Source organism: Ptiloglossa arizonensis, chromosome 7 (assembly GCF_051014685.1).
Source record: "Ptiloglossa arizonensis isolate GNS036 chromosome 7, iyPtiAriz1_principal, whole genome shotgun sequence".
Classification (NCBI taxonomy): Eukaryota; Metazoa; Arthropoda; class Insecta; order Hymenoptera; family Colletidae; genus Ptiloglossa; species Ptiloglossa arizonensis.
In genome coordinates this window covers 16,529,404-16,553,924 of record NC_135054.1, presented here as the reverse complement: position 1 = coordinate 16,553,924, position 24,521 = coordinate 16,529,404, and the positions used below count along the sequence as shown (strand labels likewise).

Below are 24,521 nucleotides of genomic sequence, written 5' to 3'. Positions count from 1 at the left end.
AATCTCTCCTTACGACGCAGAAGGAGATTATTAAAGGAGGATCGATAATAGACGACAGATATAATCAAACCACGTTCAGGCAATAGTGAAAATTACTCATATTAGGTACGCTCCTAAACGAAACGAAATTTCGTAATAATTCGTGGGCGTTCACTTCGTTGAAAATTTCTCATTACGTGGGAACACTCGAGACACCCGGCCCTCCCGACACTCGATATTCCACATTCGGGGGAATTCGTTTTAAATTCATCTGAAAAAAGTTAGAGACATTTTCCTCCGTCTATTAAGGACAAAAAGGCAATGGACTCCAAAATGAACAAGAAAAGTCACGGATGTAATCAGAAACTTGAGAGATCTCGGTCACTGGAAGCCAAGTAATGGCGTTGCTACGTCTTCCTCTCGTCGCTGGAAAGATGAAGGTTGCATAGACGGACGGTGCAGTTTCAACGATTTCCACAGCGCCGTTTTTTTGGCCGCTAGGCAGGAATAAATCTGCCTCGTTCGCAAATCGGAGGAAATCTTGCTTGGTAAGAGAGATATCCAGCAGCAGCTGAGTCTTTGCTCGAAGCTTCGCCGCGAAACGAAGTTAAAGAGGCGTGATATATTGTGCAGCCCATACGAAACTACCCGGAAACAGTAATAATTCATGACCGGTTAACGGAATGGCATTAAAGATTCCCGACTTACTGTTATTCTCACACCGCCGTGCTCCAACTCGCTACGTGGAAAATGCAATCGTCACATGTATCTTGATACGTCTCGAACGAGTCGAAATTTCACTCGTTTCGTCCCATACAGCAGAACACATTACAGAAATTTTGCTGCAGTATTCTAGTTACATTTACAACGTAACAGCAATATTATCGTGTACTTCAAATTTTCTTATTTCACGATTATTTTCTCACATATTTTGCATATTTTGAATACATATTTTGCTATACGTTTAGTTGTTAATAACTTTCACATTAGAAATACACAATTAACAATTGGTGATACAACTTTCATATATTTTGTTTTTTAAATATTTCTCGATCGTTAATTCTGAAGAAGAGTTAGCAATTCTTCGAAGTTATTCAATGACCCTTTTTCCACTTTTTTCTATCCATTGGTGATACTATATCTTTCCATCTGTTTAATAAAAATGTTCGCAAAAATATTTGCAAACAAATTTGTATCCAGATAAAAGTTTATCCGGATAAAACTTCGTTCCGATAAAAGTTCGTTCAAACAATGGAGATGGACGCATAAATATTCATTGGTTATGTAACGAATCAAATTGTCTTCCACATACGTGCTCGTGCGAAGAGTGCGTATGTTCCATGAACATTATTTATTCGTCAGAATTTGAAATGAAAAGCAACGAAACGGTGTGTGGTTATATGAAATAATTTATTCCAAGTTTAACGACCGAGTCTATCCGCGGATGAAGCCATTCCCAATCATACCCAAGTCGATTCGTGTAAAATCGTACGCTACGGTCATCTGTCAACCTTCGTTAACGCTAGAACTATCGACGATGAACGTATTCCTATTCGTATCGGACCACGTACGTATCTTCGAAGTTACACGGAGAAAGAGCAAATTAATTTACAAGTATCGTTAGTTGTCCATTTCGATAATTGTCCACGAATATTGTAAGCATAGACATCTATGATCGAGTAATTTTAAAAAGAAGACCACATACGTATCTTCGAAGTAGTCTATTGGCACCGTGAGTTGTCTATTTTTATTGTCCACGAATATCGTAGATAAAGACACCGACGATGGTTAAATTATTTGAAAAAGGAGTTCGAAACACGTGAAATTGGCCCCCTTGGGTAGTTCCACGTGTTAAGCCTCTTGGACTGCTGATCATACCCCAGTCGAGGAATCCCTGTTTAAAAGAAATCTATCCTAGGCCGTACGTTTCCACTGTCTCCCCCTCTTTGGGTATTAGTTCACGGAGCTTTTTACCTTCGCCGGTCTTGCTTAATCCTCGGTAACGAGACTATTCTTTTGTTTCACGGCGGGTCCGAGCTTTGGAGTGGCCTACCCTCTCCGCCGATCGATCGGTTACAGCTGATAAGGGTGCCAGACTCGCCGACGATTTTATCGGCATTCAGTGCGTGACGCTACTGATATACTGGGTTTGATAACAGCGAACCACTACGAAGCGAAATCACTTAAGACCGCCGTTCTTTCGAGAACGCCTTGCAGTACTCCACGCTGCGCGTTGCGATTTAATTATTTATTAGCTCCGACATTTTTAATGCGACTCCGAGTACGGAACAAGAAGGCGGGACTCCCGGTCGCACAAAGGTAAGCCGAGATTAGAGTTGTGAAAAAATTCTCAACATTCGCGAAATACGTGCTCAACTGTGCATTCTTTTGAAACGGATTTAATCGAGCCACTCCCGAGAATGTTTATAAAGCATTGTGTTATAAACCCTCGGTGTCCTACGAAATTCTTTACTCGTTGAATAATTGAATAATTCTTAACACGAATTCCTGTCCGGAGGAACTCGCATGGAATCGTTGCATGTATTGTCCGATGCATTTTGGATTCGTTGATTTTTCACGATACTTTGAACGGTGAATATCAATTTATACGCCCATCGAACTCGATGATCGATAGATGTTAGTTAATGGTAACGAGTGTGAAAATAAATTTAGAATAATTACGAATCTGAACAAGGTAGACTATGGAAAATATTACGAAGAAGAATCGAAACGTTCTAGAGGTTAGAACAATAAGTTACCTCAAGGTTACAGGTAAATCCACCTAGCTGTAACAATAAGAAAATGTGCTCCAAACACGTGTTTGTTGGCAAGCTTGTGTTTCTATGGCCATTCATTCATATTTGTACCAAAATGGAAAAGTAATTAAACTTAGCGAGGTACAGGTACCACATAATTTATTACGAGCTAGCTATGACATTGAATTAAACTTGCACGTTATTACTTCCGCGGCGTGCAATAATTTTAAACAATACATCACTATTTCTTACATTGTTACGTTAGAGCCGGATCGAGCAATTAAAATAATATTAAATAATAAAATTGATTAGAAAACGTCCTCTCGGTACAACTTTCTCGAACCATCGTACTAAAAAGTGTACGTTGAAGATAAAGTGTCGTCAGTTTGACTCGGAATAACCGATCAAATTTCAATAAACGTGATATCAAACAATTTGTAAAGTGGAACGTAATTCTGTATAACGAGAGAAATCGTACTGCTTCGTGCAAAACGGTCCACGTTAACATTGAAAAGAACGAGTGGTCGCTATAATAACCCGATACGACGATTCTATACGATATCGATAATCCAGCGCTGAATGGAAAGTTGATCATCGATGCCTCTTGTTGTCAACACGCCGTTAAGCAGTTTCTCCAGTGACAATTATAGCGGTAGCTAGAGGAAACTTCTAGTGTCGGTAACGTTACATGAATACAGACACTCGACGGGCCATAAACCCTGATCACGGACGAAATATCGCGGCGATAAAGCTTTTAGAAGACGAACGCGCCACGGGGATCGATTTGATCGTATTTTCCATCCCGATCGATTGTCAATGGTCCCTCCTGCTTTCCTTTCAACGGTAACGATGGCATTCTGGCGGAAAGCAAAGCCGATGCAATGGGTTTAGACTGTTGCAGGGGCAAGAGACACGCTGCACCCCCGCCTTAACCATTAGCGTTGCAATTAAACATGTTTATTACCCGGCAACCGTAATACAACCCGGCGAGTCCTTAATGTTGCCTAGATAGCGCTGCATGCGTTGCGTGCCAACCCGCCGACCCGACAGGGGAATACTGTGCACGGTAATGCTTCTACTTAACTGCAGTTGCATGTATGAGCGGAGAGGGAAAAATGTCTGCGTACACCTTGATTCAATTTCTCTGGTGTACGATAGATTTATTCCCTTATACTTTGATAGTATAATTGTCAGTAATGTTAGATCGCGGGACCGGAGATCAAATCCTGATCGTTTATTTACGTACATGGGTAACTAGTTCGATCAATTGAGCTATCTAGAACGTCGACAGACTCCTCCCACCGGAGGAATGGTTTGAATGAAATTAGTCTTGTCTATAGAAGACCTTACATTCACAGTGTTTAGATACTGAATGGGGCTATAGAGAATGTTCCTGAATGATTACATCGGTCTTTACGCATATAAAATACGTTTTCGTGATAATAAGATTAAGATGTCACCTTGTGAAACGATTAATACGAAAGAACATATTCCAAAAGTTCTGAATACCATTCAGAAGCATTCTTTCCAGTTCTCGAGTATAGATGATTTTCATTGTTCGACAAGGTGAGTCCCACTAACAAGTTTCCATCTGAATGCACAGGCAATCAGTACAGGTACACCAATTCTATGCAAACGAAATTTTTTCTTCTAAAAATCTTACAGTTAGTTTTGAGAGAACTAATGTTATTATTAGGAAGAGACAATACATCGAAACAGCAAATATTCTCTATTAAAAATTGTAACAATTTGTTGTTTCCCGTAAAACCTGTGTTTTGACCTTTTAAAAGTATTAAATTGTAATCTAAAAGTGCAGTAACTGTATCTCACAATGTATACAAATAATCACCTCAATCATGGTTTTTTGATACCATGAGAAATCTGCAAAGGAAACAGAATCTGCTGTTAGAGAGTCACAATCAAACTGCATTATCGTAGTTGGAGTATGTTTATGCAATCCCTGCACTGTTTAGTTACAATAGGCATTGAGTGTATCTAATTATGAATCGCGATGTTATCTTGTTGTAGCCGATCCCACCGTGTTAGCATTCTTGTTTTAATACGTCCAATTAAGACATTTTTCGTTCTCGCACTGTTACAGAATGTGCTCTCTATAATGGTAAAGATCATCCATTGATCATTTCTCACGATGTGGAAGCGAGTTTGCTATGGCTGACTGGTAGCCCTATATGGTGTCTCTTGATGTATCACACTGACCTTTATTTCTGGCAGGAAGGGGGAGTTTTCTATCTTCCCAAGTATATGGTTTTGGGATTTCTAAAGATTAGCCTGTGACAGCAGTAATAAGATCCATGACAGGACCTAAGTATAACTGTCCAAGAACCCCAATTTGTGAGGCTGATATCAATTAACGAATTTCTCATCCATCGTATCTTTCATATTCCTAATTCACGATTTAACACCTTTACTGGGATAATTAACTCACCAGGTGCTTGTCAATTTCAACGATTCAAAAATATGCCTTCTTCAGAATTTTTTTCATTGCCCACAGAACGTTCATTAATAATGTTGAAATACTCTGCTAGAAAATTAAATAATGTTGTCAGTTAACCTCAGTAACACCTGGATGTGTCGAAAGAATAAGAATATTATGATAAAACGTTTACAGGCTTACACGGAGATGCAATGTGGCTATTTTGAGCACCTCTTGTAAAGATAAGTAGATATAGGTTGCCAGAACACAGAACACGTTATAACTAAAAAATTAGGTCGAATAAAATACCAACTTATTTTATCCTTTTCAATACACATCGTCTGTTTGTTGTCCAACTAAACTAAAATCCAAGGCAAAAAAAAAAAAAAAAAATGGTTTCACCGTAAACTGGCTAAATCAAAGGGAAGATGTGGAAGGTTTTTAATGTACATTTTTCTAAACATGACTCGGTGGTAGTTTTGAGAAAAGACTGTATCTATATACATAAGAAACTGGTGAAAATGCAGTCACGCACGGTTCCCTATTGCTCCGACCCTAATTCTAATGTAGTTTATTACTCCAACTGGGCCATGTTTAGCACGCCTACAATTAACTCATAAACCGAGCCGCACCACGTGCCACTAGCTACCATTCAAAGTTACAGTACCTACGTGAGGACTTAGTATGCATCGAGTCACCGAATTTCAACCCTTTCCTCTGTAGCCTCGGCAATCTAATCCTTGTAAATTGTCGTGCAAATCACGAGCATTTGCCAGATCGGTCACCCTGATCAATAGATCCATCGATGGAAGTATCGGTCGGTAAGCTAAACCATCGAGATTTTCCATTGAAACGATCGAGAACAACTAAGAACACTCCAGCACGGAACAACTCTCATCAAGAAACAGTAATATTCGTAATGTTAGCACATTCGCGTTTCGGTACTCACAACTCACTCGCAACTGAAACAAACAACACAGATTTACCCACACACACACACACACACACACACACCTGAACACACGATCCAAACAATCGCGAGTTATCGAACTCTAACACAACAAAACAACCATTGCAGGGGACAAAAGAATCGGCCAATCGGATTACTGGATTGGGATTCGAATCCGTATTTTTCGCTTGCCGGGCGACTGCTCTAACCAATTAAGCTATCCGTACCATAAAGCCAATTTCTTGCTATTTCTTTTATTTTATTTTCGTAATTACAGAACGCTTATTTTCTCCAGACACAATTAATCCAGAAGTTGAATAACTCAGTGGATAATAAATAAAACACACGAACTTTCTATTTTCACCAGAGGTCACCACGTTCCAGTGATTAATTATATGAAATCGTTGCGAGTTGTGTACCAAGTTGCACGTATTTGTTAATTTTTATATTTTGTTAATTGATATGCATAGACATTTCATTGAAAGATCGGTACTACATATATAATTTCCTAATTTACAGATGTTCGTAGATCTTTTGTACTTCGGTAGACCGTTACTCCCTGAAATTGCCAACTTAGACCTCTAATACAATCAATAAACATATAGATTGCAGGAAACGCGTTTCTCAATTTCGGACGTCGGAACAAAACTTTCTTGCTATTAATCAGCTTATCATCCAATGTCAACACCGTTTGGACGGAAGGATTTTTATTATCTTCGTTTCTCAGACTCCGCAGGATTTGTATTATCTTCACCTTCCAGAAAACTGTCAGGCTTAGCGCAATATTTTCCAATAATTTCGATAAAAGTCGGTTTTTGGTCGTGTTCGATAAATTGTGTAATTTTCGTTTGCTACGATACCGTGGCACTGTGAAAGACTTGTAAAGACCCACGTTTGGTGTGCCAAGGATTTGTACGAAATTTGCAGGAGTGAATTTTTATCGACCGTAATATGCCCTGATTTGCATTGGACCCCCTTGGAAATTAATTCTCTGATTGCTCATTACCGCACTTTAAGATTTTATGCACGTAGAAGATTGAAGAATAATTGGTTAATACTTTCTACCCCGATGACAAAACTTTTGCGAATGGGTTGTAATTTAAAATTCACTCATAGACCTATTCACGCCTAAATTAACGTTTTCTGATAATAGTAACTTGGTTTTACACGCAGTTAAAAATCAAAACGATATAAAATTTAAACACCAGATGTTTTATAAAATATCTAAATACTTTGGATAATGTTTCTCGACAATCTGATTGAATTTCCATCACAGATAGTTCTTGTATATATATAATTTTGTATACAACGCGTAATACAATTTCGAGGTCATATTATGCATCGTACGTGACATTGAACAAAGATAGAATAGGAAAGGTGAAAAAAGCAAGTGTGTCTCAGAAATACTAGAGAAATTGGGGGTCTCGAAAGTCTACCGATAAAACACAGTCCTTAGACTACGTTACAATCACGATGTTGAGTAAAATCGAAACACCTTTTGTGGCAAATCTTTGAAAGTGTCAGTTGGACTAATGTTCGATTCGTTTTGAGCCGGGTAAATACTTGCTTGTTTGTTTAAGTCAGTCGATCAAGTGGTCCAAACGATGCTCGACTGAAAACAAGACTTTGTTGGAAATAGAATCGTCAAGATGGACATTCTCCACCGCACTAAGGGGAAGAACAAACGAAGGGTAAAAGAGAGATTGAAAAAGGAGAGAGCAACAAAGAGGGTTCTTCGTTGAGACTTTTACTTTGGCAAACGTATGCTCGATTTACACTTATGTGTACGTGTACACACACGGTCGACCTAGCATAATCCTATCCTCATCTCCGTTCTCCCTGTGTCTCACACTGGCCCACAGAATCCTTGTATATGCACTTCTTCACGGCTGGATTACCATAGGAACGCGGCAGAATGACAGCACAGATGTTAAACATTTTTCAGGGGCTCGCGCAAAGCTTGTCTCGTTCTCATGAACCGGAATGAAAATGAGAGAATAACAATGAAAAGTGTACAGAACGTGTTGCAAATAATAAGACAACGCGAAAAGTACTTTTAATAGCTCAGTTTTAATAACCCAATTCAAATCTACACGGAAAGTGTCTAGGATCAATGCGGTGGCAAGTGGAGCTGGGCATTTGTCGAATAAATGGAGGGTAAATTTTATCTGGATACATTTTTGATAGATAAAAGTTTACTCAGATGAAAGACTGATACTCTTTATTCGTTATCTAGTTGACGATGTAAAAAATTTGATGGTAAACAGTATGGAGCATATTTATATCTAGATAAAAAATAAATTTATCTAGATGAAAGTTTTCTTAAACGAAACATTGTTACTTGCGATCTAAATAACAATATACCAGAATCTGATAGAAAGCAGTGTCGAACGTATTTTTATCCAAATAACCAATAGTAAATAGTGAGTAACGTTTGATTTGTAAGTCATCGATGAAATTTTATTGAAAGAAACCTTGCCAATCCTTTATTGTGATACTTTTCAACGATGCATCTTTATTAATATTTGCTTGATCTTGGCTTTTCACAGATATCGGAAAAGTATGTGCTTCTATTTTTCAGACAAAGAAAGGGAAAAGAAGAAAAGAACGCTGGAAGCTGTGTACACATCAGCAACAGAGGAGGAATCTTATCGTTGAAACGCGAAAAGAAACAGTTACCAAAGAAGGAAAGCGAAAACAGAGATAAGACGGAAGGATTATTAATGGCTTTTATTGCGAGAACCAAGAATTTCTTACTCGTGCACAATAAATGCAATTGTATTGTAACGTGTTCTATAAAATATTCAGGATTTTCCTGATTACCTTCTTAAACCACGTACTGAATATACTGTGAAGGGAAATAGATGAAAAACAATGCAAAGCAGAGAGTGAAAAGTAATCGCGATAAAAAAGGTTGACCAGTCAAGGTAAATCAGTTACCTAATAAAAATGTAACATAATTTCGAGTGTTGTATAATAAATAGGATAACGATTAATATTATTCGAACCTAATGCGTTATTTATTCGATATCTCTTTTCTCTTACTATATTCCTGAACTTTTTCCTTTCCCAAACATTCTTTTCGTCTCTTGTCTAGTCTTTCTTTTACGGATCTTAAGAATTCGCTCCACCGTGCTCAATTTCATTAATTAAACATTCTTTACACTTTCCAAACTTTTTTTACATTTTTCCACGCGGAATCTATATTTCTCCGTACACTTCCCACTTCTTACTATCTCTGACTTTTTTCTTACAATTTTTTCGTACTTTATTAGACCCAACAATCGCCAGAACTTGTCCTCGCGTGTGCGATGCTTCAATATTCGTACAAACTTATTACGCTCACAATAAATTAAACTTCCAATGTAAACTCGTCCTTTCCTCGTTATACATTTTCCCCGATGCAATTAAAGTCGACGGTTTCGAATTTAAGTGAAACCAAAATCACCCAACTCGAGAGAAACGTTCGTCTCTTCGCTAACTTCAATTCTGTTTGCTCAAAGATGTATTCGTAATCAAGATTGGAGTTCGTCGCTCGTAGGCAAACCATCTCCAGAACGATAGTTTAACAGTGTCGATAAACACAACTATCTTCGATCAATTACGCAGTATTGTCGTCGTATAAAGAATAATGTTTGCCGTTCCACGCTTCCTTCAGCGTCCCGTTCTCCTTCTGGAATAAGAGAATCTCATTCGCCGCGTTTGATATTTCATTGAAACGTGCTCGACCAGCCGCCTGCAAGGTAGAGCGAGTCGGAAAGGAAAGGAGAAGAGAACGAACGGTTCAGAAAGAGCTGTGACGGGGTTGGCTAAGGGATATCGATTGAACATTCGTTCAAATATTTAAACGCTATTACCGCCGGTCTGCGTACAGTTGTACCATACGAAGAACTTGGCCGCTGTACTACTCTCTTCTGAAATATCAGAAACCCATTTGATTAATCATTCGGTGATCACGGTTGTAGGCGAGAATCCAGCTGCACGATCATCCGATACTCGCGTCACGAGTGCGAATTACAGAAGTAAACTACGAGCTACGCAAAACTACCGTGTTCTGATCGACAAAGGAATCTTAAATACATGGAAAATAGCGTACTCCAAGGTCGATCGATTCGTAAACAAAACACTGAAACGAATAGGCAATATTATCTGTTTCGGAGCAGAGATCCGAATGCTCAGCGTACGTCCCGTGCGGGACTCTCCTAGTTGCGTTCGTAATACGTGCTTCGTGAACGCCTATGGGCGTTCAACGTACACGGTGTACCGACGAAAAGCTTGCGCGCGTTTACAACACCTCACGGGTTAACACGCTCCGTGCGAAGTCGATGCATGTATCGAGGAGAACCCGAAGCCTCGAAGGAACTATCGACTCGATCGTAAATCTGTCACGTTCTGAGATATGGGTTTCAAGTTTCCAGTCTTACAAGATGTAACCAGCCTGTGTCGCGATATCAATCCGTGCCGCGACTAGACCAGGCCATCGTTCTTATCGAAACCATTTTGACGATTATCAATGTCACCGCATCGATCGATGCATTAGCAAACGATCGGAAATTTCTGCGAAAATTTTACAACGAAGAAAAATAGTAGATCGTGAAACCTACCAACAATTACGCTTGATAGATGTAAAGGTATATTACGCATTGAAATAATACAGTTACATCGGTTATTAATTAATTCGTTCCATGATTTATTAACGCTGAAACTACCAAAGGGGTCATTTCACTCGTTTAAAATTTCTTTTTATAGTTACTCTATTATTAACGGTGCTTTGGCCTGAAATATTCAGTGTCCATTATTGAAATAGAAAACTAATTCTATTCGTAAATTAATTCGTCTTTTCCCCTTTTATTTCCAAAGACAGATATAGTCCGGTAAAAATAGGAATACGTCCATTGGCGGTAGGTTTGATATTAATTATCAGTAATAAAAGAATCCGCTGAAAACGCGTCGAGCTGCAGTAACTGAACCTTCAAGTGCAAAGTGTGAACCCTTCACGTACAAGCTCCATTCTTTGCACGGATTACAGTTTTCTCACTGCGATCAGGATCCACACATCGTTTGCACTTCTTAGCTCACTTCTCGTAACACACACATACACGTATACCTATACAAAACTACATTTTCTATACCACAACCAGCTACGAGTGTGTGAGAATGAGCGAACTCCATACGATGTATGGTAAAAACGTTCCGAGAACAGTTCCGAAATATCAAAATGCACTCAACACTAAAGCTACCGAAAGGGTCAATTTCACTTGTTTGGAACATCTTTTTAAAATTGCTCAATTATCCATGTCTTTGCCTACAATATTCATGGACAGTTATCAAAATAGACAACCAACGATACTCGTAAATTAATTCGCCTTTTCCCCGTCTAACTTCTAGGATACCCACCTTGTCCGATACAAATAGTAATAAATTCACCTTCGGTAGTTCCAGTGTTAAATTTCAATTTCGTACGTACAACATCGACGTAAAACATCGCTCAAGGTCCCGGTACTCGAAGTATTAAATAATACATAGACATGAATTTCTCGAAGAATCGAGACTCTGTCGAAAGCTCGCCGAAGCGAGTTAGACGATCGACCAAGGTCAACCTCCTCTTCGCAAACTCGCTACGTTCGTAGCCTAGTACGCGCCTACTCGCTTCTCCGAAGCTAAATTTTCTTTAAATGTTTCGCGCACCTCGATGCAATATTCACGACGTGTTTACTCGTTGCACCATAAACGAGCAGCTGAACAAATAAATAGGCGCATAGTGGTGCTGATTGTATCGCGGGTACCGTAATTGGCTACGTGGTCCCTATGCTTGGAATGTTGATTGGCCAGATACGCGACCGAGGCACCCGTACAAATCGGACCTTCCGGATTGAACCAATAAATACGAAAGTATGCGTCCAGGCCGGAGGTGGTAACTATCATTTTGACGAAGGTCGATGCATTCGCGAGCCGGTATCCTCCGAGGGCGCACGAGCGCACGAGCGCGCTACCTACACGCACACACACGCGCCCGAAAACGCGTGTATCGCGCGTGGAGGGGTAAAAAGGAGCAAGTGACGACCGGACCACCGTGCTCTGAGAGAGAACGGGCATTTTTATTACCTTTTTCTTGCGCTCCGGTCATTTGCGTGCAAGTATGCGTGCCCACGGAGAAAGAGACTAATACAGCCCGGTGTTTCTTAATACGTTCGACTATACGCGAGTCAACGATGATCGTTCGTTATTAAATTCCACCGAATTACTTGTGTTGCACGTTAACAAATCATCCCAGTGGACAGAATCCATCTTATAACTCCCTGCGGTGATTTTCGTTTACGATCAATTCACTCGAAGCTTGCTTTAGCGACGATTCCAAAAGTTTCCCAAGAATAGTCGAATATTTCCAAAACGTTCGCTTCTCAGGTGAATTTTGTTTTCATTTTACCGGGTCGTACTTTTATCAGCTGTGAATTACGTCGTGTAATTCGTACCTTGGATTCTTTTACGGTTAAAATTCGTATTTTCTTCGCTTCTTTCTTTCAATCTTAAGGCGTGCTTCCGTTCGAATATACATTCGAGGTCTTTGGGCAAAGTGTGTCCGGAATGTACGGAACGTTGCGTTTAACTTTAAAATACAACGAGACGATCTGAGGAAATACAGAAGCATCCAGTGACATTCGATGATAGAAAAATAATATATTACGTGGACGCGATAGGGTTAAGACAGTTTGTATATCATATTAGATGACAGCACAAGGGAATTCGAGCGATGAACTAAACTATGTCGAGGACAGAGAATGTTTATTTCTTTGGTACTACGGTTTGTTAAACTTTTCGAAATCTTTGTGCCGTTTGATTAATCGTGGAAACGTTGTTTATCGAAATGACTGCTCGATTGCTAAAATGTCTTCCCAGATATAAAAATCACCGAAATGCCTATCAGTTATCCGGAACGAAATACCAACAAGTAAACGAGTAGTTTCCGAAGCGTTTAATAAAATTCGTACCTTCATTTGCGAGCAATTATCGATAGTTTCAAAGGAGTCGGTTATTATTAAACTTTGAAAAATTTAATTACACTAATCCGGACCAACTATTTTAAAGCCTGTTCAATTTATGAAAGATCTTTTCATCTCCTTTCGTGCCCCTATTATAAACCAGCTCCACCCGATGATAACGCGAGTCTGCAGGTAATCACCCTTAACCCGCTAATTCCTAGACTTTCCCGCGTTTTAATTTGCACTTTCGCCAACTGGTTTATCGATCAGTTACAGCATCAGAAGCTCGGTGAGTTATACGAGTTGGCAATTTCATTAACAGTCAAGCGTTAAATACTGTTTCTCATAGCTCCCCGATCGTAAAATCCGGGCGCCGTGAAATGTTCGAATTCTTCGAACGAGCTTCAATAAGTTCGACATTAATCTTCGGTATAACGGTGTTTAATCCTACGTGACGCGATTGAATTAAAATTTAGAAACTAATCGTAACGGGAGCGAGGGAGACGGACAGAGGCCCCGGGCACAAAATATACCACACGTACTCGTAAATTTCCCGATCCCGGTCCAATCGTAATTCCCGCGTAATTTACAGTTTCCGCGAGAGCTGGCCTTTTATCATTCAAATTCGACGCCCGCCGCGATTTGTATAAGCGCCACCTTCGCCAATAAGCTAAGCACCGTGACTATAAACCGATGAAATAAGAGCCTCGACGTAAACGCGGGGTCATAATGTCGCAGCACGAATGTAAATAACGGCGGAGGACTTATCCCTCGCGATAAAACCACCCAGGCTTCCCGATATATAAGTCGTCTATCTATCCATCTGCATTCAGCTCACCGCCCGCTAATTAACGCACGCAGATACGGGAAAGACGTTGCCCCGACGTTGCGTGAATCATTAGCGACGACACTGAATTTTGCAGTTGTTTCGAAGTCGACGAAGCGACCAGGCTCCGCATTCATGTCGGAAGTACAACGACGCGTGGCTGTACGGTGACGCACGAGTGACAATAACCAGGCTCTAATTCGCATTTCACTTAATTCGGGATTCATTCAACGCGTGGACTCTACACCGAGTCACCGACGTGTTTCTGCATTAGCCCTCTACGAACAGGCCGATGAATTTCTTCGATAGGTAAGTGTTTCAATTCAGAACACATTTTTAGCATTAAATTTAGAATTGGAGGTAACTTTTGAGGTATTTTTATCGACATGGATTGGTTTTCTACGACGAAATCGAAGTCACCGATATGTTTCCACATTAGACCTCTACGAACAGGGCTTGAGTTTGTTCGATAGGTAAGTGTTTAAATTTAGATAACATTTTTAGTATTAAATTTAGAATTAGAAGTAACTTTTGAGGTATTTTCTTGAACAATTGTATCCATATTATATGCGATACACTATTATGATATTGTAGGTGCAAAAGAGAATTGAATAGAAAATTGTCACAGAATCTGAAAAAATATTTTCGACTGAATGTAATGCACGCAGTGTAATGCGCGTGTCGTATCACCAATTTCCAAAACGAGGGAAAATATTTTACATGTAACGTAACAAGAAAATATGTTTTGCGATTTTAATCCATTATATACCCAGTGTTCTATTTATAGAACATTCGGGAAAAAATTGTTTGCCGGTATTAAAATTTATTTAAATACCACGTAATATTTTGAATTTGGTACTTGATGGATTAATTTAATCCAGTGTGCCATATCTCTAATTTGTAGAACGAGGTAAAATTGTTTTATATGTTATGGTCAAATTGTACGATCATAGTATAATTGTAAACATAGTATATTATATTATAATACAATATACGGTCATTTTATACGATTGTAAACAATATTAATGAATTTTTAACAACACTCGGTAAAACTGATGAAATATGATGAAAGTAATACGCAAGGATAGTTAAAATCAAAATAATGTCAAATTAGATTCACTTAGCAATTCATTCCACTCTGCAAATATAGTAACAATTGCGTGGGACACATCGAACAATAAACTATCGGTCTTTTTAAACTTTTTCGTGCTTGTAATTAACGCAGTGAACGCCCCTTTCTGTCCCTCCATGAAATGTAAATTCGCCCTATTATGTTGGCGTCAGCACTTTTCCTATATATTATATTGATTACAATACCGTATTAACAAATCTCAGAACGTTTACGTTTTCTAATATTTAATTAGTCAAGGTGCAACATTTTTAATTCTAGCAGATGCACTACGATCATAATTTCTACTTTCGTTTAAACTGAATTCATTTATTTAATACCATTTGTGTTTTCACAGAGTTCAAAGGAAACAATTAACTTTTATTGTTTTAAATTGTTGGAACATATATTTTTTGCTTAAAAGAATATTTATTATTTTTTGAAAACTGTCCTTGTGAAACGGATACTTTCGAATTGATACAATAAAAGTTTCATGGCCAGAATTAATTTAGAACTTTTATTACAATCGAACCATAATGGTATAATTAAAAACTAAAGATCGCTATATTGTCTGAATGACACTACTTCTAACGGAAATTATGAAAGGTAGGAAACGTGGCTGTTTTTGCGTCCTTCCGCTTTCATAAGGATGCCGCGTAAAGTGAATTAAGAGTTAATTATGCAAAGTTACGTGAGTGAATAAACTCTACAAAAAGATCATTTTAGTAGATCTCTAGATATGCATAGCGTAAGGCTAGAAAAAATATCGAAATTTAAAATTTTTTATGCTGTAACTGTTCGATCGAACATATAGAAAGAATATATCGAGCGTCGGATTACATTTTCCAATAATACGATACCAAAAATTCTAAAAGTAGTCATCAAAATATTATTATTGAAGAACGATAAAAAATTATCAATATTCACGATAAGAAGTCTTGGTTAGAGAAATTGCAGAAAAATCAATTTTCACGGTATTCGCATTACTGAAATAAATATATAAAATTAATTATTTAATAATAATAAACACACCGCACTCGTAATAAGGTATACGTCAATAGCACGTTTAAGAGCGTACTACGTATTTAATTTCATTTATAACGAAAAATCTGAGAATAAAGGCTAGCCCTCCATAGAAATTGCACAAAGAGTTGAATACAGAAACGGTTTTATAAATGTTGCAATTAATTATACGTTATGTGTACAAAATGGTAAAGGTTAATGTGTATTCTTCGTACATGAATTACGTTTTAAACTCAACAAATAACAAACAGCCAACATTTTTCGTGTGAAATTTTTGATATACGGTTTTTAATTATTACTCTACGAAAATATGGTACAATCATCCATCCGTTTGTATCAATTACGAGATTGTTTAATTTTTGAAATGTAACGATAGAAAAGTTTTACTCGTTACTATTCTTTTATCACGAGATAGATAATAGGAAATCTAAGAAAATATTTCGCTCCTATATGCATGTAATAAACAAATTGTAATAAATACATAATACATGGAGCAATAGCTACTGTAAAATTAGACTTGAAATTTACAACTATTTGCATGAAATTAAAAATTTAAATGAACTAAAATAAACTACGATGTTATCATTCCTTTGCTTTACTTTACAGTAAATGTACGTAGAAACGAAAACCAATATATTGGCAGTTTGAGTAATTAATTTTTCAATAAAATGAATCATTGATTCCACGTTTCGTCCATATGAAAAGGGACAACAAATATGGACGAGACGTCGAATCAATAAATAATTTTATACAAGTATAAATTGCTCTTATTACCAATAAATTTACTTACCTTGTGACTTGTATCGAATAAATTGATACAGATTTCTGTACATATTTAACAATTTTAAACTTAATGACCTACGTAAATAACATTACTCTCAAATAAAATTATAACACTTGTACAGTTTTCCGATTAAGGATGTTCTCCACGTTGTGAAATGTAAAAATTGAATGCAAAAAATTACGAGAACGAATGAATTTTGAAGGACAAATCTAATATGCAAACGTGTATCAGAAAAATACCAACGTGCTAGTTATTAGCAGGCTGTTCATTTTGGAGTGCAGTTCAATGTAAATGTCAATTAGGAGTAAAAGTTCGGTAAAAGAACTATTTGAAAGTTGTTACTCTTCATGACGTTTTGGGACACTTGCATGAAAATAAAAATATAATACCTACTTCTCTGTCTGTGGACGTATCACTTCATTGGAGAAATGACAAACGATAATTTATTAAAAGGATTTTCCCAAAATGTATGGTGACAACGTAACGACAAAAGCGAATTTAAATGGAAAAAATTCGAACGGAGTAAAAATTATTCGTTTCAAATTCAAGAAGATTTAATAATTTATAGAAATAGTAGAATTTTTTCAAATATAATTCGATTGCTTTTATCCATCGTTGTGACTAATATTGAGTCCTAAATATTTTTAGTAAAAAATGTTAACCGTTCGACACGATTAATTATCAAGTATTTATCGGTCCTTGAACCGAAAGTATGGACAAAGTTGTTGAACATTTAGCTTTAACCACGTTAAGTAGAAACGTGGTTGAATCGTGAAATAAGACGAATGCTTTGGAACGTAGTTGGGCTATGGTATATACTTTCCTTGTCCAAAAACGTTGCTTCTTAATGAAATACTCGTTAATTATATTACGCTGTTTGATAAGATGCACATAAAATACGCGATTTCGCAGAACGATTTGTCTTATCTTGAGCGGTGGTTAATGTAACGAAATAATGAATCACAGGATTACCTGCGTTCTCGGGGCGTGTCTCGCGAGGCTTACAAGTTTTCTGCATTATCTTCAGTTCTGAAGTACCTTTACCTCGGAGAGTTATTCCACAATCTGACAATTCGATTCGTATCCCTAATAATAAATATATCTGCGAGCACTCAACAATAAATACTACAATAAAAATAATACATGGAAAAATAATGCGTTCGATAAAATGTACATCGTTAATTGGCTTCTAATATACATGCAGTTACGTTACGAAACATCTACGTTACGAAATCAATGTTAATGTAAAAATTACTGTTCAATAATAACCCCACGAAAATGGTTATATAATACAACTTTTGGTGCTAAGTGTTTCAACAAAGATTTTTCTTTCTCTTTGAAGTTGCCCCACATTTGAAATTAAAGCGAAGCGATCTCAAATTTCCCCTGCTAATCGTATCCCATTCATAACTTTGATCAATTAAATTTTGGTCTTGAAAAGTAATTTCACCGACGAGACTACAAATTAGCAATCTGGGGTTAAATTCTTCATCCTATTTACGAGCAATAATTTATGTGCCTCGAACTATCTTAAGATAATCATACTTTTCAACATTAGTACACTAATCACGATCATAAATCTTCCGGTATAATTCTACGATTTCGTATGTGCAATAATGTAAATAATTCATTGGAAATCAATCAACGAATAGACCGCGTGAAAAAATCTCGCGGCAACCAAGAAAACGTACACGTATAAACTTGTTTCTTAACTTTCGTTCCCCTTAGTTATACTCTTGATCGTTAATATATCAATCGCATTCATAAATCTCGGTCGGTACAGTTCTCGCGGTTTCGCGCGTGCAACGATGTAAATAATTCATTAGAAACTAATAAACGTACACGTTTCAAAATCGCGGTATAATTAAGTGTACGCGGCTGGGTAACTCGTTTCTATCGTTTCGTCCGTGAGCGCGTACGATAAAAGATAATGACGCGTGAATGATAAAAAATGGACGATTCGATGGATACACGAGAGATCGTGTATCCCTGTTCACCGAGGACTGTTGCTTCCATCGAAATAACGAGACACCGCGCGATACTTCGAAGTGTAATAAACGTCCGCAAATTTTTCCTCGTTCGTCTCGCGGCCCCTCTCGCGCAATCTTCTCCTTATAAATATTTTTCGCGGTGTCTTACTTAGGAAGATAAATGACCGGTTCCTCTTAAACGTACCGGGGACGTACATCCAGCGAGTAAAATGACGAATAAACAAAGACAGGGCCGACTTACCGGTGTTGTGTACGGTTGACAGGCCAACCTGATGCCGTCGTGTCTGAGCCTCTCCTGCAGCAACATCCTGAGCTGCATCCTCGGGATTCTGACGAGCTCCGCCTTTCCCTCCTCGTATTCGTCCGCGAACTTGGTTAATTCTTGACCACCGCTGGAGGAGCTGGCGGTTGGCGAGGCCCTCTGCGCCTCTTTATCACTGGGTGGTCTCTCGGAGGATGTCCTCGAGGACTTGGAGCTGACATTGTCGCAGAGACAGTCGTTACTCTCCTCCAGGGTAAAGTAAACGCTCGCCGCGCCTTCCTCTCGGAGTGTTTTCACCGATTGGAGTAAACGGGCACGATGAGTCTGGTTGAAGACCCCGATCGCGTCGAGATCGGGATCACCGATCTGCTTGCAGATCTCAAGGTCATCGTAGCCATTGTCGATGAACGACTCGGAGTATTGGCCGAGGTGAAGCGAACGCAGCCACTCGACGACAATGTTGCTGGCCATCGTCATGTCTCTCGCTTTTAGTGAGCGCGAATACTTTGGAACGTACCCGCCCGCCACCCTTTCCTTACGTTCTCGTGTCCCCCCGTTGATCTCCGTATCGGCCTCTCACGGTCTTCGTACCCCCCCGTTTACGCGCTACCTTCCGAAACTGAACGCCGCGACATCTTCGAATCGACGTCCGTTAACGCGACAACGACGATAAAAGAAAAGTCACATATATCGATTCCACGCCACTCGATCGAGCGTACCGAATGATCTCTCACGGGGCGAGACGATTCCGCGTTCGATTGGTTTTTTTCTTTTAACGGCCGGCAGCTCGATTAACGGCTCCTTGGAGAATACCGATAGACGATTGGAGGGGTGCTGCACTGGTCACGTTCGATCTTCGACGGTGCTCTAGCTCATTACGAGGCGAGGACGGTCGAACTGGTCCAATGTGTCGATACGATCTCCCTTGAACGTTTCCGAGCCCCAGCGCTTGGTTCACTGGAACGCGATGTGCAGGTAGGAATTAAAACAAGAACGCGGTTAATCGTACTCCGTGTCCCTGTCTCGATCTATTTCACGAAGCACTGCGAGGGAGGAACGAGGAGAGACCGATGCGGGAGGCCAATCATTCCAAATGCGATCGAAACTACTGCTCATACACGTGTCTCGATAAACGTACGCGAGACCACTATATCGCGAGGCCCGGTCGGTCGCGAATTAAAACCCGCGACTAGTTTCAAACCGGGCAGCGTGCTCGCGATTATCCGCGAATGCGACGAGAAATTAATCTTTTTTTTCTTTTCTTTCTTTTATCCGCGAACACTCTGTCGTTGTCCTTGGCTTTCACGAGCGGTGAAACAAACTTTTAAAGGCTCAGGGTCAATGTACCGAGTCCGCACAAAGAGACAACGAGCGGTCGCGATCGCGATTTGCGAGTCTTGTCAATGATACGCGTTGTTCGGCAATCGACACGCCGCGCCGATGGAAAACGGGTCCCGTTCTTCGTAAACCGTTTCGCCGGTCTCTTTCCGTCGTGCTTGAAAATTTTCCTCGTCCTTGGGTTACCCACGACCGTTCGCACGCTTTGCTACCTCTGTCGTTATTATGATTCTTATACGTTGTTGTGCTTTTTCCTTCGTGACCTTGAGGATTCCTGTCGCACGACTACGAGCAGCTCCGTTTGGACGCTGTTATCGTCGATGTTAAATATCATCTGCTCCGTTTCGAGAGACCCGCCGAGATGGAACGACGAAATTCACTGTTACCGGTAAATCGAGCGGATAATTTACAACCGATCGAACACAAACTCACCGAAAATTTCCGTCAGCGGGTTCACACGCGAATGGTCATCGCAACGTCAGAGTCCGTCTTGCCCGCGTTTTTTCAATCGCTGGGGACTCGCGAGTTGCACGCGCGAGTGACAGAAAAAACAAGCAGAACCGCGGACAGAAGCAACGGTCCGGATCGTTCGTGCCGGCAATGAAAGCGTAACCTTGAAAACCCCCCAAAAGAGCAAAGACCAACACGGTAGGGAGCACGCGGTCCGGCCGAAACGACGAACCTGGTTTTGCGTACTTTTATCGCGCGTGGTCTTTCTCTCACTGCCTCGTGAACATGCCGGCCAACGACAACCTCTTCGATTCGACTTCACTGAACTCACATCGCTCGTAATCACAGCAAACAAAGCGTCATTCGTGCTCGATGCGATACGCGAAACACGGCACTTTAACACAACACGACCGCGACGCGGCACACGGCTCGACTGACACGAGATCTTCGCCAGAGGGAGCTCCACTCGTCTTCTCTTCGTTCCATTCTCCCACCCGAGCGATCGGCACTCCCCACCACAGACCCGTTCCTCCCCACCACCGGCGGTGGAGCTACTTGGTCCAGCGAGATCCTGTTGATGCACTCCTACGCCAGGATGCAACAGCCGTGCACTTCGTCCTCTCTTTCTTCGCCTCTATCTCGTTACGTCTCTCTTTCTCGATCGTTCGCCTCTATCCCCCGTGTTCTTTTTCTTGGATTCGACGAGAGTAGATTACGCTGTTTGCGAAATAGTAGAGTCGTTTCCGTGAAAGAAAGATATTAAAATTGGGTACCGATTTAGGAAACCGTTTAGGAAAATTCTGCAACGCGTTGCAATCGTACGTTGCGTTGCAGTACGTTATAAACCACGTTGCGAAGTTTCGGTACGAACGATTCAAACGGAAATAAACGTGATATCGATTTTTAAATATTTCTAGATAGTATCGGGAGTAGTCTAGCGAAAAGAAAATCATCTTACAAATTAACGTTTTGTAACGCTTGCATGCACTACTTCGAATACGTGTGACGAAATAGAACTGCAATGAACGAAAGGCGCACGCGATGTAACAAATCAAAAACGAAAATTGGAGTTTATCAGATACGTCACTTTTAGATTTTTATTTGTAAGGAAAGCTAAAACAACAAATGCAATATATCGACGATGAAAAAGAATGCGAAAAAGCGGCTTTTCTAAAGTGAAAACCGGAATGAAATATTATTTTTGGTGAATATGTATTTTTATTGAAATATGTATTCCTTTGTACTTGTGACAGTTTCAATACTTTTTGAATATTTTCGAAATGTTCCGGTTGTCAATAAAATATGCAAAACCGTCGAAAATAAGAAAACGATAAGATCCACGACCTGCTTGCATTCGTTAAAGTAACGAAAATTTTCAATAAGATAAACTAATAATGCCTAACCAAGAAGTTAACGCGACGTTGATTTATATTATGAAACAAGAAGATTTTGTATAATCTTCTTTCTGAAAAAAAAACTCAACGAGAATAATCGTAAGCGATATTGTTAAAGTAATTGTAATATTGTTTCGGTAATTGTATCCATAGGTATTCTGTAGATTTACTAACGCAAAAAAATATTTGCTAGTTCTAAAGTTTCCAGACGAAATAAAAATATCGTGGAAATAACCCATTTCCAATTCTCTCGTGCACGGTCGTATACGATAAAAAGGACCCGATACATAAACAAAAAACGCACGAAGGAACTTATGAAACGTCGAATAAAGACGGGGGTTATATTCTCGTTTGTATAACTTCGTGCGCAGGTAAAAGAAATGCGATTGTTTGAATTTAACGAGGCTGCTGAACAGATAGAGCGGTAAGTTGATTTCAAGTAGCGATGTTCGTGACGTGCACACACCCAGAACGCATTACACTGGGTTGAAGGAGAGTTAGTATCGATGACTATCTACGAGCATCGCAATCGGGTTCTTTGGTAGAGTCGTGGCATTTATAAATGAACGCCTAACACAAATAGTCTAAGGCTTACGACTCACTAGAGCAATAATCTGTAACACCTGGTCGCTAAAATGGTTCACATATTGTTTGCGCGCTATTACGTTTAAATGAAATTAAATTGCATCCAGTGATGAAAACGTCGAAAGAAATTCGTTGGTTTTTTTTTTTTTTTCGTTCAGATTGCACGTCAGGGATGAACATCACGCAACACTGATACCGTTGATGGAATAGTAAATTTTCGAAAAATATCACATCCGAAAATTATTCAGAATTAAAATAAAATTGTATAAAATGATATTTGACGTTCTATATTTTTTTAAATATTGCGGTAATGTGACAGTAGCGTTTTAAAATATAGTTACGTTTCATTTATTTAAAAATAATTATTCTATCGTAAATCAATGAATTAGTAATATTTTTCATATAATATCGGACAGCATTACTGTGATACATTAAGTCTATATAAATTAATAAATATAATATATTAACCAACATGCTTTAACTTTTAAACGAGTTTCTGGTAAATACAGCTGCAACAAAAACTGTTAAATAACAGATCGGTAACAAGCAAACGTACAGAGGTAAATATTATTAATTTATCCGGGCAAAAATGAATTACTGAATTTTTATCATTACAGAAATTTATTTAACTCTTGAAAAGGGTATTGTAGAAGTACTAACTTAAGTAAAATTACATGTGGCTACTAAATACACTTTTAATGTTAAATACGAACTTGTTATAGAAGGAGGTAAAATATTTGTTCAGTTTTTGATTGCTGAACGTTGATAAACTACCAAGTGATTTCTATATTCAATGAATATTTCCAATATGGATGCTATGGACAATATACATTTTTTTTCTCACCCGCTGATATTTAATTAATATATTGATGACTGGTACAAAATAAAATATTTGTATTCCAATTAAAAATTCAACGGAATATTTAGTTAGGTTAAATGTTCGATTTGATTGCCATTTTATTGCGAGGATACTCTTAAATAATTTATACAAGTATTGTATATCGAGGTACTAAATTAACCATAGTTCGTCTGGTCCGATTTGCCCGTAGAATTTTTATACATGTATATAAAATACTGATATATATCACAGGAGAATAAATAAAAAAGAAACTGGTTAAAATTAAGTAAAAGGTTTACCAGTATATTATGCTATAAAAAAAAAGAGTTTTTTAGGAAAGTTATCCCAATACATTTTTATTCGTATAATTATTTGACCAAAGATTCAATCGAATAAATTTTCTATAAGTGAATTTAATTCATTACTGACGAATAATTTTTTATTAGAAAGAAATAACATCAAGACATCAATGAGGTTATTTTTCAATTTTATGTAATTTCATAATACGTAAGAAATAATCGTTAAAAATAATTATGATCGTATTAAGACGTAATTAAATATAATGATGATGATATTAATAGAGGTAGGTATGTAAATCTAGATAGTACAGCTATTCTCTTTCATTTGCTATGTGTACCACTTCAAATACCTCGCAAACATTGTTGGATACTCGAACAGAACTAACAATACGAACTCACTAAAGACCATCCGGAGACTAACTAAAGACTAACTGCTAAATAACTGCCAGACCCGCTTTCGCCACACACAGAACATACTGATTCACCCCTTTATGCGACAAACACACAGTTACCACTTCAAAGACA

At 38.7% G+C, this 24,521-nt stretch overlaps 1 protein-coding gene across 2 annotated transcripts in view; it reads right to left on the bottom strand.

Moving 5' to 3' along the window:
• Positions 1–21,289, bottom strand: part of LOC143148989 (uncharacterized) — a 420,594-nt gene extending 399,305 nt beyond the window's left edge. For both annotated transcript variants that reach the window (XM_076315881.1, XM_076315883.1), the window contains exon 1: positions 19,072–21,289. In XM_076315881.1, the coding sequence (XP_076171996.1) occupies positions 19,072–19,569 (498 nt within the window). In that variant the 5' untranslated portion in view covers positions 19,570–21,289. The remainder of the gene's footprint in view (positions 1–19,071) is intronic.
• Between the last annotated feature and the right edge of the window lie 3,232 nt (positions 21,290–24,521).